This window comes from Athene cunicularia (genome assembly GCF_003259725.1).
Source record: "Athene cunicularia isolate RWA chromosome 9 unlocalized genomic scaffold, athCun1 chr9_part1, whole genome shotgun sequence".
NCBI lineage: Eukaryota > Metazoa > Chordata > Aves > Strigiformes > Strigidae > Athene > Athene cunicularia.
The window spans coordinates 1,465,313-1,483,823 of NW_020799110.1; the positions used below are offsets into that span (position 1 = coordinate 1,465,313).

At 45.2% G+C, this 18,511-nt stretch overlaps 1 protein-coding gene across 5 annotated transcripts in view; it reads right to left on the reverse strand.

Moving 5' to 3' along the window:
• The window catches only part of PLCH1 (phospholipase C eta 1), a 68,864-nt gene that overhangs the window by 47,212 nt on the left and 3,141 nt on the right, over nt 1-18,511 (reverse strand). The window contains exon 1 of one of the 5 annotated variants that reach the window (XM_026855252.1): nt 7,651-8,305. The exons of 3 other annotated variants lie outside the window; for them this stretch is intronic. In XM_026855252.1, coding sequence (XP_026711053.1) covers nt 7,651-7,693 — 43 coding nt within the window. In that variant the 5' untranslated portion in view covers nt 7,694-8,305. Of the gene's footprint in view, nt 1-962; nt 1,102-7,650; nt 8,306-18,511 lie in introns of those variants that run through there. One more of the 5 variants, XM_026855258.1, reaches the window with a different exon arrangement.

Here is an 18,511-nt window from a genome sequence, read left to right on the forward strand (position 1 = left end):
AGGACAGCCAGTAAAACCTATTTTTGCAAGAGGCAGCATGTGCAACTGCTACAACTGCTCAAGCGCTCACAGCAAACCCTTGGTGAGTTAATGTAAAATAACAAAACAAATACAGTAGAACGGGAATATATTTAATAGCTTTAGGAACAGTGTCCTACAACTGAGTATTACACCACTGAAGCTGTGAGACAGAATTATTTTTTTTTTAAATCAAAGACCAAAACTAATTTTTTACTGCTGTCCACAAAACCAGTTTTTATTTTTTCCCCCACTATACTACCATATGTTAAAAAAATTAGTATTTCAAAGTGCAACCAAAAGAAAAAAAAAGGTTTGGTCTCATGTCTTTTTTTTTATGGACTTAATGTTACAGCCGCCTGACAAAACAAAAAGATTAAGCAAGGTATAAAGAGCATTACCAAACAACGAGAAGCATAATTATGAAAGAGGATATAAACTGTGTTTCTAAATTATATGCAGCAAGCTGCATTAAGCCAACATTAAGCTTGAGGAGATAAAAGAAACCCATGAAAGGCATAAGTTGCTTTTTCAACTGCAACATCAGGTCTTCTCCCCTACATTCAATATTTTTGGTTTTACTATATAGCTTGCAAGTATACTGTTTGTGCTCTCTTCAGAGGGTGAAGAGCCAAAAGACCCCCCACCATCACTGCCGGGTGCTCTCCCACCCACGAGTGCCAGGACTCCTGCGACTGCCCGTACTGCAGCCTCCCAGGAACCAGAGCAGGATCCTACACTTCGCTGAGGGTAACTGCTCTCACGCGACAGAAAGCGCAGTTTATCTTACTTTATTTAAACCCCCAAATGCCACCGTAGCAATTCTCTCAAGCTTTCAGATTTCAAAACCCCCAAATTCCAGAAACTGAACTCTAAGTGAGGCTGTTGTGCAAAAAAGTAGATGGTTGGTGGTTGACAAAGGAGTCACAGCTGGAATCACGGACCGGGATCCAGCCTGGAGTCGTTTCTTACTGGTAGAGAAGCACATTCCCAGACAGAGGCGCTGAAGCAATGTGCAAAGAAGAAAGCACACCCCCCCCCGAACTAGAGAACAGTACGCACTTAAACCACCGTGATCCAAGTACTGAAGATACTCAGGACGTAACCACCAAACCAAAAACCACCACCAAAAAACCCACAGCGTTCTCTGTCATCTGAACTCTTGTCATCACCCTATTTTGCATCATTTATTCATCACGAGTATGCTCTAACTTTGCCTTTACACTAATGCCATTAAGAGCCATTTACTCCTCCATCCCCCAGAAAGCACATTTTCTCTAAATCCCATGAACAGCACTAACGTCCAGCACACCTTGCAGCTTATCACTGATGTCATCAAATTGCTCAGTGCGTTTTGTTATATAACAGCCAAAAAGCCCAGGAGAGCAGAGACCACAGATGCAGGTCTGGGGGAATGCACGGCCCCTGGCAGGACCGTTTTTAAACAGCCACATCTCATCTTGTATGCCGGGTGTTAATTTGCTTTGCAGCAACTCTTCCAACCTTACACAACTTTACATTCAGCTTCTTACAGTGGATTTCATCATAATCTCTGTGAAGTTCACAGCCATGATATGGACAATCTCTCACACTTCTGCAAATCCCCAGAAATCCTCAAGGAAGTCACGCACACCAGCGGAGACACCAAAGGGGTGAAGCTTAAAAACAAAACCACATACTACCCGGAAGAAATAAAAAAATAAAAACCACCACCAAAATCTATCAGTATAGTTTTAATTCTTTATAGGTCTGGGAACTGTCTGGTGTTGTCTTTTTCCCTTTAAAAAAATCCAAACTAAAGACAAAAATTTGAGAGTAGTAGCTCCCAGAAGTTACACTTGAGTAACACACATTTCACAGTAACTGCTGTTTCAGCCTGCCATATTGAGATTGCTGGCTTAACGCTTCCAGGGTGATCAATTTAACTCATCTTATTTTCACAAGTGAAAGGTTTTTGCTGATCCTTGACAATAATTAGTTGTTCTTGCCTTGGGAGCACCCAGAGTCCTTTCCCAGAGTGAGGGCTCCTCCTCTTCTGCACTTAGAGACCAAAAAGGAACCAGGACCACCAAAACAAAGACCTGGCACTACAATATAATCCCAGAAGAGTTTTAATGATCCTCAGTGATAAGCTTTGTTCCTTCAGTGACCCACCTTTTCCAGAGTAGTGGGCAATGCAGAAAATGACAGGACAGTGCCTCATTTACAGGGTCTGTGATCCCCTTTTCGAGATTGGCACTTCAGTACAGCAGCTGAAGTCCCAGACACAATGAATAATGTATGTTTTCCACCTCTGCTGAAGGATACCTTCCTTCTGATAGCTCAGCCGACTTCTAATTATTGTCTTCAAGAAATTAGCCCAGGTTTCAACCAAGCAGCACTCTGGGAAGCACTGATGACTGCTCAGCAGGTGCAGGTTCTTTGCAGTCCCGCTGGACACGTGCAGTGCTGAAGCATCCCAGGGTTCTGCGCAGTCACAAGGCTTCAGGACCTCAGAAAAAAGTCTTGTCCACGAAGAAGCATCCTCAACAGGCCCCTGCCTGCCAGCACAGCCAAGAGATCAACGGTGTGAAAGCTTATGGGGGAGTGTTACTGCTAATGCTTCCTGAAACACAATAACTAACTCTGAGATCTCTTCTGCTTTCTTCAGACTGCCAAGCTGTTCATTTTGAGAGCTCTGGTGCCACTGCAACCCAGCATGACTGAGGACTATGAGACATTAAGACTATGGAATTAGTCCTTGATCAACACTGAAAAGCACAATCATTTAACCACAGACATGGCCAACTGCCAAGACACATTGTCACATCAACAGAGCGAACAAGGGACATAGGTTTAGTAAGCAAACACAGTTAACAAGTTTGCACATCCTAATCCTCATTATTGCGTGAGGATCCCTCAAGCAGGGAGGGCACAGCAATTGATGACAACGCTACAGAGCGACTGGCAGCAGCAGCAGACAGGAAGAAATGGAGGAGGATCATTCCCACACCACCTGCCCGCAGGACGAGCGGACAGGTCTGTATGTGCCACTGCAACAGCCTCAGCAGGAGGTTTTAGGACAAGCAAAAGCCAGCAAGGGATTTGGGCTTTTGGGCAGCATCCTCACGCTGCCATAACCATCCGCAAGGAGTACGAGACATCGTTGGGTGTGTCTGTGGCCATGTCTCCCAAGGGGACCCTAAGGCCTCCCCTCGGCTAGGCAAGCTTTTGCTCAGGTACCAGAAAGGATGGCAATAACTCACTCGAGGGAGCTCAGTCACGTCACCTGTGCATGCTCCTCCTCAGCAGCCAGGAGGGCAGCAGCTCCCCCAAGGCCTCACAAAGAACAGTCTGAAAGGCAGCCGAGGAGCTGTGCCTCTGGAGGCAGAGGTCACACTGTACGCCACAAGCTCTTTCTCTTCCAAAATCCCACATCTGCTCTCTAAAAACCAGTAAGTAATCAAGAAGGACCATATGCCCAAAAATCAAGCATGTTTTTTTTCTAAGACTGCCTTTGTTGTACAGCTTTAAATGTCATCCCTATTCCTCGATCCTTTACATACTACCCAGAACTTCCGTGAAATACAATTCCCACCATAACATATTGAGCCGGGTCAGATCCCCTCATCCTACCCCCAAAAAATATACCATTCCTTTATATCTTACCTTCCACCTTAAGTTCTCAAACAAAACAAATATAGAAAAACCCCTCCAGAACACTCTTCAGAAAGCTTCCTCCTGTCCCCACACAGGAGACATGCAGAGGATAAACTGCCCCAGTTTCAGCTCAAGCAGTGAATTCTGGTCTGCAAATTGACCAGCAAACAGCAGTGTGTCAGAGCCATCCTGGCGCCCGTGCAGCACCACAGCCTGGTGAGGGGAGTAAATCACAGGGCACCAGAGCAGCTGCAGCTGCAGGACGAAGTGGGTGGAAGAGGGATCCAGTCCCCAGGACCTGGAGGACACTGGTCACACTGGGCTGCAACAGCAGTGTTGTTTCCCCTTCAGGCTGCCACATAAATCCACATCTGCGGCTCCATTAGAGAGTAGGAGGGGAAAAGCAGAGTAGAATGGAAGGCAGAGTTAATTAACCTTTGAAAGTATTGAATGAAGACTACACCGGTTATATGAACTCATTTATTCACACTCCTCAGAAACAGGCATTTTGCTAAAGAAACACATCTATCTATTCTGTTCTCAAATTACCCCGGTGCAAGTCACCAACAGCGAGTCATCTGTGGACAATGAACTGACAATCTCAAACGCCAAAGTAATTTCATTACCAAAAATGATGTTTCGTGCATCTAGTTTCATGCTAATCAATGTTTTTACTGGTAACATGTGAAAATGCCTCTGAACTAGGTATCTGTTGTTCTACTGAGGAGAACAGGCACAAACTTCCTCACCTACACCTGGGTTTCCCCTCAGCTGGACAAAAAAAGCCACGTTATGGTTTCCTGTAACTTTAATTTCAGTCATCCAAGCAGCACACACCAGCACAAGATGCTGCCTGCATACTAACAGGCTGTACTCTAGACACGAGCTTCTTAACGGACTACCTCAAAATCTATGGGAAAGAGGAAAAATAAGCACGTACATCTCCCCTTGAGGGTAAGCTCAGTACTGGAAAAAGCCACGAACTTTTCTTTCGGCAAACTGTTCACCAACTCCTGGTTTCACCAAGCTACTGCATGTCACAACACTGATACCATCAATGTTGATCCCAATGTTTGGCCATTTAGTCTTCATCAGAGCAGTGAAAGAGTTACTTCAACAATTTTAAGTTTATGCCACTGACTTTCAGAAAGGCACGGTTCCTCAGCAAACCAAGAACCTTTTCAATTTCACACAGCGAAGGTGTTCTGTGCATTTATCAAAACAAGAGGATATTTAATTCATAAGCACAAAAAAAACCACCCCAAAAAACAAAGTAGTTGGGTCTCCCGCAGCCTTGGCTCTGCAGAAGCAGATGAGATATCTCTCATGGAGCTGTCAGCATTCAGCACCCAGCTCTAGTGTCCCCCGCGCCCCAGTGGTGCCAGGGGAGGGACCCGGCGCCCCAGTGCCACACCGCAGCGACGCTCCTGCCAGGCTGGCAGGTGAGGCGTTGCACTTCACACAGGGTAACATCCTCAGAACAGACCCAACAACCCAGGGGCTTTAAACCCTTCAAAACTGCCATGTGCATATGCTAATGTACTGCAAGTGCACATAATGCTGTGATAGATTTAAGCTATTATTAGAATTTAACCTGTGGAAGACCAGGTTCTTCACAGGAGGTTGATACCTTCAATATCCACTCGGAACAGTACGTCCCTCTGAGCCAATTCCTCTACATATCCCTCACTATGCTAGTCTATACCTAGTACTGATTTCACAGGTGGTTGGATAGATGTAAGGATGCAAGAGTCCCAAAGAAGCACTAATAACAACCTTAAGAAAGCTGCCACAACAGTCCCTGTAAACCAAGCGCGATGTAGTTCACGTGCCGGCTGCAACCCCGCCATTCTCCTAGAGCAGTGACAACCAGGTAACCACAAAGTACCACGATCCAGCAGCCAAGGACCCAGCCCCACAACTGGGGGAAGGCTGTACCCCCCTCTGTGCCGGCGCCCTGTCGCCGACACCCCTCCGAGCGCGCGTCCCGCCCGCAGTGCTCAGCAGTCGCGTAGGAACTCACGGCCAAGGCGCTGGCGGGCGCGGAGCTGCTGCTGCCCGCCGGCGCTCATCGGGGAGCCCAGTCGGGGGGTCGGCTGCGGCCGCACGCACGGCACCCGCTCGCTCAGGCACCCCTCCACCCAGGAGCTATCATACGAGCGTTCGTCGGTGCATAAATTGTGCGAGGGGTGTGATCCTGCTGTTATCAGTATCGGTGCCGGCGGGCTAAAGAGATACCAGACTGAATAAGGGGGAGATCAGGTACTCTGCCTTCTTCCACCACCCGAGCCCGTGAATATATTCATGCCTCCGAAATGCAACGTCCAAAGGCTGTGCTTGTGCCGTGTCACCCCTCCTGCGTGCGGGAGGCACCCCCGAGTCCAGCCGTGACCCCACACACGCTGCTGCAACACCACCAAAGCGGCCAAACCTGCACGCAAGGGACACACCAAGGTCGACGTGTTGCTTCTGCATCCTTCAACCGCCTGCACCGGACAGAGAAATGGTTCTGCTAACTCAAAAAGATTAACAGAAATTTGGCAGTTGCTGCTGTATTGGGCTAAGAAAAAGGGACTGCAAAAATGACCTCAAACAGTATTTCACCATCAGCTGAGTACTTCGGTATGAAATGTGTTTATCTACATGTACACGCACATTTACACGAGCTTCAGAAATTAAACCTGATGCTTTTCTTCTAGGACCGTTCCAAAAGCCTCCTTCAAATAAGCTAGCTCTCGTAAATTATTAAATGGGAACGTCTCCATTACCCTCTGCATCTCGGAGAGCAGATGGAGTAACACCTGGTCTCCTTTACCTAACCATATGCATCAAACCTTAATGCAGAGTTTTGTGTAACCGAAAGCTCCAAAATAAAAATACAGTGCTTGGAACTGTAGCATGCTAACTCCAACATAGGACAGCCTTCCCTGAGAGGATTTACAAATAACTGACTTTTAAAATAGTCTCTATTTCTTATACAACAGCTGTATCTATTTCCAATAACTTTCCCTAGTTAAAAAATACTTGTCAAATCGATTCATACATGCTAAATACAGAGGGGAAAAAAAAGCAGTACATATGAACCTCCAATGCTGGCCTTAAATTTTTTTAACATGCTTTATAGTGGGTAAAATGATATTTCAAAGAATGATCCATGACTTTTGGTGGCTTTATTTTAGATTAGTTTGGTTTTAAATTACAGATAATCTTGTTAGAAAACATCTGCCGAACTACCTGTTTTCGACAAGCTTTTGCTCAATATATTTTGTTAAGCTTTTTCTTTTAAAGCACATAACCCCAACATCATGAGCAAAACACAAACTTGATCTCCCATGATTTCTCCTTCTCTGTACAACATTTGCTCTATATCCACTTAAAGGCTTAAACTAATTACCACTTCCCATCCAGCACTGACTTAAACTGAACAAAGTCAGACATTGTAAACTACAAGTTACTGAAGAAAGTTATTCAAGATGTCTTCCTTTTTCGTATCATTCTCCTACAAATCTTGAGGACATCTCTTTCTCATCCAATGCTGTTTGATCAGAATTTTACACATCATCTGGATATGTGTTACACTATTCATAGGGGCTACTAGGAAAAAAAAACCCAAACACAACAGAAACTCTCTTCAGTAGAAAGCTATGCCACAACAAAATGACAAATAGATGAAAAGGTCAAAAATGCTTTTTTTTTATTACAAACTTATTTGCCTTTAAGATAAGACACAAGTGCAGTTTATCTGTATCACAGCAGCAGTATCTCACATACAATCCACATGTTTTCGTAGAGTACTTTCAAACCAATGCAAAAATACCAAGATTTCCTTTTAACTATTCAGAAATATATATGTACACACATTTTTCATGCTAACAATGTGCACATAAATATTGTATGTAACTTACCAATCATAACAATAAAGTTACCTGATTTTCCTGTAAGCACTTCCAGAAATGTTATAAGCTCTTCCTACAGTAATTCCCAACTCCTTACCTTTTTCTGGACTTAAATTTTTATATACTTCAAGGTCTGCCATTAAATTCGTAACTCATGCATTATTGGCAAGTAGAATGGAAAGCCTCAATTTAATCTTCAAGTCTCCAGAGCTAAAACATTTGGAAAGCAATCCTTGGAAGTACAGGAGAGCATTGCCAGCCCTGCTCTTGACGAGGAATGACAACATCTTCGCGAGCCATAACACAGAGACAGGAAAGCACAAATCCAGAGACAATACTAGGCAACTTTCTTCAAAAATCGAGCAGCACAGCCTGAGAGGGAAGCTGGAAGCATCTGCTCCGTGCTGCTGCTGCTGCAGGGACGCAGGAGCAGCGACTACTTTTGGTGCGAGACATGCATGCACAGCGCAGCACAGCGATTAAGACGCTCCAGGCGTTAAGCGTGTGTAACGCCCGGGAAGAAGAGCTCTAGGCGAGCGCAAGGAAATCCTGCTGGCACCTCGGGAGGCTGGTCAGGAACGGATTACCACCCTTCAGTTCAAGAATGAGAGAGTGACGCAGGCTGAATGCAGAAGAGAAAAAACCAGCCTCGCTCCAAACTAACTCCCAGCGTCTGCAGCCACGGGATTCTGCGAGGTGGAAGGAGCGAACCTCCATGGACCGTGTGCCTTTTCCCCAGGTTTTGTGCCCCCTCCTCCTGCCTCTGTCACTAACTTGAAGGGGAACAACCATTCTGCAGGATCAGGCCAGTTAGAGCACAAAGCACGCAAATGCTTTTAGTCTGTGCATCACTGAGCATTTGATCTCGTAAGAAAAAGTAGCCTCCTGCAAGATGCTGAGCACTAACTCTCCCAGTAGCTATAAAAAAAAAAAATCACCATGCTGCTGGCTAAATACTGTGCTTGTTTAAGCCAACTCAGTGCTACTGAAATCAGTAGGGTTATAGTCAGTGTGGAACAATAGGCAGAAACATTCAGACTTGCATAAATTGCACTTATGATGGAGCCCAAGGGGACACAGTGCTGGAAAGCATAGCAAGAATAAAGTCAGCTCCATGTATTATGCTTTGCATCTTTGATTTACTGCATTTCCTAATTGTTTCACTATTCAACTGGCTTTTACACAGTGACATTTACAACAGCACACCAAAAGAATCCCCTGTACTCTCAAAGACTGCGACAGCAGTCAAAGAGGACAGAATTTGTCTAGCACATGCTCGGAAAAAGTTACATGACAGCATGACTGACAGAAGGGAAAACTCAAGCAAAACAAAACTAAAAAGCCCCATAGTCCTACATGCCTGCAGAACTTGAATGAGATGGGAGACAAGATATAAGTGGGGCTGACACTTCCATTTGCTGAAGAATCACTACTTTTAGATGCTGCTAACACAAATGTAAGACTGCAGAGTCGCCACGTCGCGATAGATTGCAGCACACCAAGATGTGTGTTGCCTGCCTGTAGCAGCCTATAAAATGGAACAACTCCTCAAACCCACTGTAGGATCTCAAAGCTTCTGCTTCTAATCACGGTTTCAGCTGAGGATGGCAGGACAGGGCAGAAGCCATGCTCTGTGGAGACCATGTCCCTCCTTCACAGCTGTAACGAGGACATGGAACAGCCACACCATTACAGCTCAGTCCACAAGATCAATGGATGAAGCATCCCTCTGAAGCCTCCAGTTATCAATACATTCACATTCAAATGAATCGGGGTGTTATAGCTGCAATTCAACAACAAAAAGTGAATTGTCACCACTCTATAGCTGAGTTATTGATATATCAGATTGCACCCGATAATGTGTTAAGTACAAATACTCCACACTCCGACCTACTAATTATGAGTGGAGCTGTACACAAGCATCTTTAACACCAAAGCTGCTCTGTAAGAAAATTTGCCCAATTTTAATACATTCTTCATTATTTTTCTTCAGTTTCAAATCCAGAAGTGCTTAAATGTTATATAGCTTTAGAAATAAGAGCATGCTATATAGCTTAGCAAGAACATTACAGGAAACAAATTAAGACGTCTATGTAGTTCAGGACACATATGCCAAATGGTATGAAAATACTTGTGGGTTTATTCAACTACAAAAAAAAAAAAAATCACCATGACAACTCTTCACTGACAAGCCAGGGTTTGTATCCAATTCCTAGCCCTGTCAGTCAGAGTCAAATCCAAAACTGGTGTATCCTTGAAGACACGCTACATTAGAATTTGACTGTCTGCAAAGGGAAAAGTCAAAAGGCAGCAAGTTCACTTTATACCACCTGACACTGCACCTACATCTTATTTAAGCGGTGGCCAAGTAACCCTCATCTCCCAGTTTGCTTCGCTTTCCCGTACATCCCCTGTTCTCGGGGGGATCACAAGGCTCCTGCTGGCAGTGCTCTGCGGACCCACAGCCCCTGAAGTTCCACCAAAGTCTCTAAATTGACGGTGACAAGCAAGCTTTCCAAATAGAAAATCATTATTCTGCCACCTGTATTTGATTAACATCAAGGATCACCATAAGACAACAGCAGTTATTTTCAACAGCCAGTGTTTCCTAAGTATCGCACAATCCCAAGATGAGGTATGGCAGGAAAGGTAACAGATTCACTTTTATGCCTGTTTTCCTACTGATATTTTCTGCTCCATAAGCCCTTCCTTGGCAGATCTCTGTCAATGTCCTCCAAGAATCACATGAGCCATCATCCTCCATGTCTCATCTCACCAAGAGCTTTTGACAATCTCAGCCATAAAAGCACTAAAATGTATTAAAAATATGTTCATTCACTCAAAAATCCATCTCCCTCAGGCTCATACTGTTTTCCAGTCATCTCAATTTGCTGTTCAAAAAAAACCATTCTGTCATTAAACCACTGGAATTATTTTCAGGTAAGAAAGCAAGTACCTCCAGGTACAAAGCCAACAGCATCAAAGCAATATTCCTCTAATTTCATTAAAAACGGGGATTTAAAGCTTTTCTCTAATATCTGCAAACTGTAATTCTTCTATGCACAGAGCTACACATATGCTTTAATTTAAAATATACTGTAGTTCAGCTCACGGCTTCTGGCTGAGATGGGGGACGAAACGGTGCTGGCTTGTCTTGGGTTGCCAAATCAACGCCAATATTTTTAACTCTCTGGAAGAAAAGATACATTGAACTGACCCCTGAGGCACTCCCAGCTCATCCATGCGAGGGAACAGCCCATGGGATAACCAGCAGGTATTCCCACAGCAAATTGATGACCGAAGGACAGCCAGCCCGCTGTGGGAATCGCTATGCTCAGGCGTCTCCTCCCCAGGCACCTCCAGGCTGCTGGGCCACAAACCCAGCTAAAAGCTCCCTCCAAAAGCACAGAAAATGCATGTACACCATGCAAACCTCAACCAGTAATCCAGGGTAAAAATCCTGCCTCGCGCTCGCTACGGGTTGGGCGGGATGCGGAGAGGCCACGCGGGGCTGTGCCCACTGGAGCACCCAGAGGCCCAGGGCGAGCGGCCGCGGTCAAGGGGTATGCTGGGTCTGTTGCCCGCGCCCCGATTCCCTTCCCTTCCCTTCCCCTGCCCTTCCCCTTCCCTTCCCCTTCCCTCCCCACATCCCCGAACCTGCATGCACAACTAAAGAAAATTCATTACCAAAAGCGTCAGGTTTTGACAAATCGCCAAAAATGGAAGCCCAGTTTTTGAACACTAAAAACTATACCTCACAAGGCTTAGATTAGTGGACAGAAGAGACACAGCTCAAGTTCTACTGCAAAATATTCATTTTCCAGTAAATGAGAATATGATTTAACTAACAGTTTTGCAATTACAGCATCAGAAGAATATTAATTTTCTGGCCCATTGGTTTTTCCCTTTTCACTGTCAAAATAGCTGGAAACTGGTACAAAGACTAATTCTGCTAAAGAGCAAGAAAAGTTGATTAGGGAACTTCCACCTCTCACAGTAAATAGTAAATGAAATAAGAAGGTAACAAAATCTTCAGATTCATCATCCAAATTTAATCTTAGACCTAAACTGCAATACAACCTCCTCATGAAAAGTCAGCTAGCAATGAATAAAATTTTATATTAGTTGCACGAAAAAAAACTGTCATTTTTATCAGATTAAAGCTTTTAGCAACTCCACTCATTTGTCAGTAATGAAGACGCAGTTCTTTGGGAAGCTGACAAACAAAGACAGAAAGGGAAAACCACTTGGCATTAGAACTCAACCACCAGCTTGAGACAGATCCCACACGTCTAACTCTCACCAAAGGATACACCTAGTGACAGACAGGGGGTTCTTAAAGGTAGGGACGCATGCAACGCAGCATCGAGACACCGCGTCTTCAGGCATTTTAGGCACTTTTTTCATCTACGTGAACTTTAATAAATTCTTTGATGCCCTTCTTGCATATACATTTGCAGTTACATCTGGCTGTCTCAAGGAAAGAACCGTGGGTATTTCGCTACATAAATCAGAATATAAACCAAAATATAAAGTACTGCACTATTAACTTGTCCTGCCTTCCCAGGCATGAATATAAAACTGAAATTGAAGCTGACTATTAAGATATAAGTCTGAACTCTGCAGTCTACATCTGGCATCTTTAGCCCTGTAGCCTCAAGCAGAGGGTTTGCATGAGGCTTCAGCAGAGCTAACTGTAAAGCACTGCCCATCAGCAAACATCAAGCCTAACGTGTATGTGCAATTTAGCAAAGAGTTAATATTGTTCCCCCAAAACTCTTGTGCTCTAATAACCAAAAGAGACCATTTTACTATATAAAACGGAAGATGTAATGCATTTTATGCTCCCATTCATTGGGCACAGAAGTTCAAGATCACTGAAGCAAAGAAATCTTACAGAAACTTGCACAAAAGCTCAGCTTCTCGGACCGAAATGAATGGAAAAACACTGCAATAACACCTGCCGTGAGCAATCTCTTGTGAAGCTGTCCAAAACTGGTTGTGTAACAGCAGTAGGTGTTCATCTAAGCAAGGTGGTGCACGGTGGCACCCATTACATTTGGGAAATCTTTTGTGATTATCTCTCAAAATAAGCAATCGCCTTGGACTCTCTCCCCGCCTCAACTTGGGATGTATATAAGTAGATTTGGAAGAACCTTTTGAAGGATGAGCTGGATATTCCTGAAACAAGGGGCTAAGAGCACAGGCAGGAACCCCACTCAGCAGCCAGCAACTGCTCCCGCAAGCTCGCTGGTGGCTGGGACAGACAGCTCACCGCACAGAGTCGGGTGGCAAAATAATTACAGAAAAGTATTGCTTGCTTAGTGCCAGCTCAAGACAAATGTTTGATCTGTCTCAAAGTGCCACTTGAAGTAAGTGGAAGCACTGATATCCACGGCAGCGCTGCACCAAAGCTGCCCTGCACTGGCTCAGGACCTCAATACTGAAGTCTAGGATGAAGTTCCCATTCCTGCTGCTTCCCCTTTCCCAGGGGCAGAAGAAAGTGCTGCCAGCACCAGGTTCTCCACCCATTTCCTCAGTAAGACGTTAGAAGGTGACACTCAAACTACCAAAATGCCCAACACGAGTTGTGCCTGTATCTACCTTATCGCCGTGGCGCTCAGTTCAGTACAGCCCGTCAACAGTCTTTTAGAGAGGTGAAGTGACTGAGCAACCCAGCCTGCCCCATCCGCGACAGCCTGAACGCTGCCAGGTTGCATGAAATGACTGCTGCCCTGCAAGCAGGACGTTTACACCAACCAACAGAAAGAAATGCTGGAGTTAATTCCCCCAGATAGTCAGAAGCGTTTATGAATTCCAAAAAACATCAGAAAAAAAACCCCAAACTTATCGGATGTAAATAAGTGTAATTATCTGGATGCAGCTTCTGGCTGGGGAAGTCCATACGTTGCAGGCACTGGGAGCATGTGCCACGGGATGGGTTGTTACCTACACGCTGGGGTTGTTTCACCTTTACACCTTTAGCCCCAAACATCTGCTAGCAAAGTAGATGGATGTTTGGTTTGACAACACAGCCCTTCCTACATTGTTATTGCCAGCAAACAAACAAAATATGATTCACGTTTACAGCTTAAAAACCCCAAGAAAATTTAAAAAAAAAAAAAAAAATCTTCTTCCAAGCCTAGAGGCATGATGTACTTTCTATTTTGGCACTGTTTGCAACAGGAAGGAAAAGAAAGTAGGTTCATGGAGTCCTCAAGGCTATTCCGAACATTATAATTGCTTATCTGCTCTATTCTACAGAAACTGCTAAAATAGCTTAAACCCAGATCTGTCTCCAGTTTGTTATTCTCTGTGTGCACACACAGTGCTGTATCTCACTGCTACTGAAGAAAACTGACATTTTTGCTTCTAGGCAGATAAGACTCTCTAGAGTACAAGACACAGCAGAAACCTCAAATTCTGTAAACCAAATATTTCTCATAAACAGTTAAGAATTTTAATATCCTCCAAATGCAACAATTAGCAGCTTCTCCTAATAAAATCATAAAATTATGAGAAATTTATAGGCAATTAGGAAATTTTGACGCCTACAGTGCTTCTGCATTACACATATGAACGCTCAGTCATTACTCAAAGACAATCCATGAGCCCCGTGGAAAGGCACGCGGTCGCGTATCGATAGTTTTTCTTGCCTGGCCACATGCAAGTGTCTCGAAGCAGCAGGAGAACGTGGCAGAGAGCAGCCTGACCTGCGCACAGCAGCATTTTCCTGTCAGGAATGGAAACACTGCTGGTCGTGTTTGCTGTACACGTGAACTGAATCGGGACCACTTCAATAGTTCTCCAGTCTTACAGTCTCATTAGTCAATATATTGCTTGCTGCTAATTACAGCCTCAGAGCAAGAGCACTTTAACAATTTTCCCAAAACTTACCCATCTCCACCTCAAAGCATGTTTTCTCCTGCATCTATTTATACACTTGTGGACAATTTTCAATTTGCTCTTGTGTCAACTGTCCCCATGGGTTCAAATAAGCCTTTTCTTCCCTGAGCCCTCCCTTCACAGCGCATTTATAGTCAGCAGTCACATCCCCTCTCAATCTTTGATATTCCAAGCTAAACAAACCAGATTCATCCTGTCTCCACTTCTGTCGCCCTTTTCTCTGCCTGTTCCCAAGCTCCCCCTGCTCCAATGCTGCCGACCAACACCGCGCGAGGCCGGGCCTCCCAGACAAACCCCTTCATCTTACTCCACGACACTCAAAATTGCATCTGCCTTCACCTAACGCATCACACGAGGGAGATGCTGACCTCAGGTTGCCACATCTTGTACTCTTTGTCCTCCACCACCGCCTCGCCTGCCGCCGGAGCCTTCACTGCTGCTCTGCCACGGGAGGCTCCGACGCGCCCGCAGAGGCACCGTGCACTCCGGCAGGTCACACCTGCAGTGCTGCAGTCTCATGTGGGTGTTTCTGCTCAAAGCTGGGGTTTTTTGTTTCCCTTAGGTTGGGTTTTTTCGGTTGGTTAGTGTTGGGGTGGGGTTTTTTTGTTGGCTTATTTTTTTTCTTTTTTAGGCAAAACAAGATGTTTAAACTACTCCAAATAAGCACAGAGCTTCAGCACTCTTATTCATGCAGTCCACGAGAGTTTCTTACATTTAAACACCTCAGCTGGAGTGAACAAACGGAATACCATCTATTTAGGTTCAGGTCTCAGAGGGGTGTGGAGGAAGTGCCAAAAATGAACGCAGTCGAGCAGCAAGGTTCATACTGTGTGCCTCTGTAGACACTTCCAGCTCAGCAGTCTCCACGGAGAAAGATGTCCCTATGCTTTTTAAGAACACCAACTGATGCAATGGGAGATTTTTATCTGTCTGGCTTGTACCTGAGGTGCAACAGTTCTTCCAGATTACAGGTTCAGTTACAGATAATAACCGTGCCACTGTAACGTGACCTTCCAGACAAGCCTGATACAGCTGACTTATCCACTGCTCTGAATGAAAGGGTGCAGTTCAGATAATATGAGTAAGACTGAATTAACACGACATCCTAACAGCAGCGGTCAAGTCCCTACTGACACAGGTCTGGAAAGAGGTGGAGAGGCCAGAAGATAAAATTAGAAACTAAGAGAGAGAATTAATTACAGTTATGGACATCCATTTTAACAGAAGGTTTGTATTTCTGAGAGAAATTAGGTAACTAGCATAAGTAACTAAGTATGAACAGCCACTTTCAAAACTGCTGAGACAAAATCAGCTATTTGCTAAACATGTCTCAGCTTCTTTCTGTGTAATGATTGCAGAATATTAGCATTCATAACTGTAGAAAAATAAGCTAATCAACAGCTCTGCATGCCTACTCCCTGAAGAGCCATGCTCTCAGTGTCGGAATATGAAGCTATAATAGCAATAACTACCAAAAAAAAAAAAATCATTAAAACACTATGTAATTTAGAATTAAGGTAAGAGACACGAGAGCTGGACACATACAACCCAAACACTGAAATGTCGGCAAATCACGAGGGGTTGGATCACAGTACCTTCCCTGCTATCAGCCTGTACCCTTCCCACCTAGAGTTCACATTAGATTTTCTTTCCTAATTTCCCAGTGGTAAAAAAGTTTTAAACAAGTACATTTCCTTACATCTGCTGGAGAAAATACAGTCTCGGACCCAGGTAAGTGGTTTGGCATCCCCATGTAGTGTTTGGCATTCACTTAGTCATGCAAAGCCCAAAGTTCACGGTTGGGACCTGCCCGGTCTCTCAGAGAGGTGAGGAGGATGGGTCACTGAAGCACACGGCTGATGTCAGGAACGGGGGCGAGCACCCAGCCCACGCACCCCGCCCGCCCCACGGCCCTTTGGCAGGACCTGCAGGATCAGAAGCTCACTGTCAAAAAGCAAACCCTTATAAAGCTCCATCAACCCTTGTATCTCTATCAGCACATCCCATGGGAAACCAACTTCTCCCAGGGGTCGGGAGCAACATGCTAACTCCTGGGGACACGCACAGGTCTCCTTATGTCACGCTGCTGGGAGCTGCCACCTCTGTCACTGCCCGCCAGGGACTTCAGCTCCCTCCATATATTCAGAGTGAAAGTAATTGCCACTGCAGAGCCTTGCTTAGGTAGAGATAAATGGGAAGCCCTGAAGGCTTCTGTAGGAAAAAATAATTAACCCTGTCTGGTCATGAATGAAAGACCAATAAATTAGGCCATAGAATCTTTCTGGTCTAGGATTCCAGCTAATTCCATCTTCTACTGTAGATGATTATCACTTTGCAGACTCATCCCTCAATAGCTGTTGATGGATTACTGGACTTCGTGCTAATGGATGATTATCCAGCCTTCACGCCATTAGCGGGATAAAGACATCAGGCTGCTCCATGAAAAAATACCACCTCAAGTTACAGAGCGTGCACCAGACTTTTTTTTCACTTGATCTGGAATAGCAAAACTGCAACTAGACATTCAAAATGTAGCTGCTCCAGTTATAGACTCATGGTAGAGCGCAGGCTGTCACCTGGAGGGAAGCGTGATTAACGGGCATTTACCAAAACACTCCAAGGTGCTCGACTCAGTGAAGAGGGACCTGAGCGAAGACATCTGGGAGACAACACTCTACTTCCACAACGTCAGAGGGAACTCAGAAGGAACATGATCCCACCAAAACCAGTGGGACCACGTGAGTGGCCCGATAAATCCCAGGAATGGATCTCAGTTTGAGAAGCAGTTGTGCCTGGGGATGACAGGTTCCGCAGTGACAGATCTGTGACCCACCTTCCCTGTACCACATGTCCCAAATGAAGCACACAGATGAGTCAGTAGGACAATGCTGCGGTCAGACTGACTTACAGAGATACTGTTAACACTCTCCTGGTGTCCCACCTAGAACTAGCAGTGCCTATGGGCAAGGAAAAAAGCAGTACAGGGGAAAACAGTATTATCTCTGAGTAGGCTTTCGTTAAGAAGATGCACAAATTTACAAATTATTAATTCTCTCACTAAACCATTAGATTAATCGATGGTGACATAACCAGTGTCAAAAATGCAGATACAGTTTGGTTTACAGTGGGTTGCAAGCAGTCCTGTGAGCTTCAAACTTCCCCGTCTTCCTGACAAACACAGTGAAAACGGAGATGTAGGGGAAAAAAAAAGTTACCTTTGGTTTTGAAAAAGATGAGAATTTCTGTCTTTAATTTATAGCCATTCCATGCTGCTGTTATTAATACTGCCATAAATCTGCCCTGAAGTGATAGTTTCTAATGACTGACCTCAAAGGGAACGAGGAATACAGAATCTGGGCCTCTCAGAAACAGCATCGGGAAGTCACTCCCCCAGTAGGACAGGCTGGGGTGCAGCTCTCCTGCTGGACTAGACCTGCAGGAGTCTGTTCCAGGCAGGGACAGATCCTGAATCCTGGTGCTCCCTCACCCATGGCCAGAGCACGGGCCGGGCGGCACACTGCTCCTTACCCTGGGCCCAGGGAGGGAAACCTGCATGGGGAACGCACACACTCTCTTGTTCAGTTGCTATATCAAGTTTTAATTATATAGAAGAAGTCTTGAAGAGGAAGACGTGTCTTCAGGGTTTTTCCTGACTTTGCTGTTGGAAGGATACTTCAACAGCTCAACAATCACAGCACATAATCTGTAACAGCCAAGGACTAAGATACGAGGAGTCGATAGGGCACTGATTACGGATCGCTATTAGGCATCCATTTTGCCCAAAGGTCTGATCAATACTTGGAAGTCCGGCTCTTCCTGACACTCTCAGTTCCTCCTCCGTAGGAGCACGAAGGATGCACACCTGCAGGCTGCGCTGGAGCGGTTCTACAATCGCCTCGGGAGCAATTGTTTAAGCGCAAGGCGGTGCCAGGCCGCGTGCACACAACCCATCCATCTGCCCCCAGCGACAACCGCCGCCTACCCCGCACCAGCGCTGCCCGCCGCCGCTCCGCCCTTCTCCCAGCCCTCACGCTTTAGGCCGAGCCTGAGCC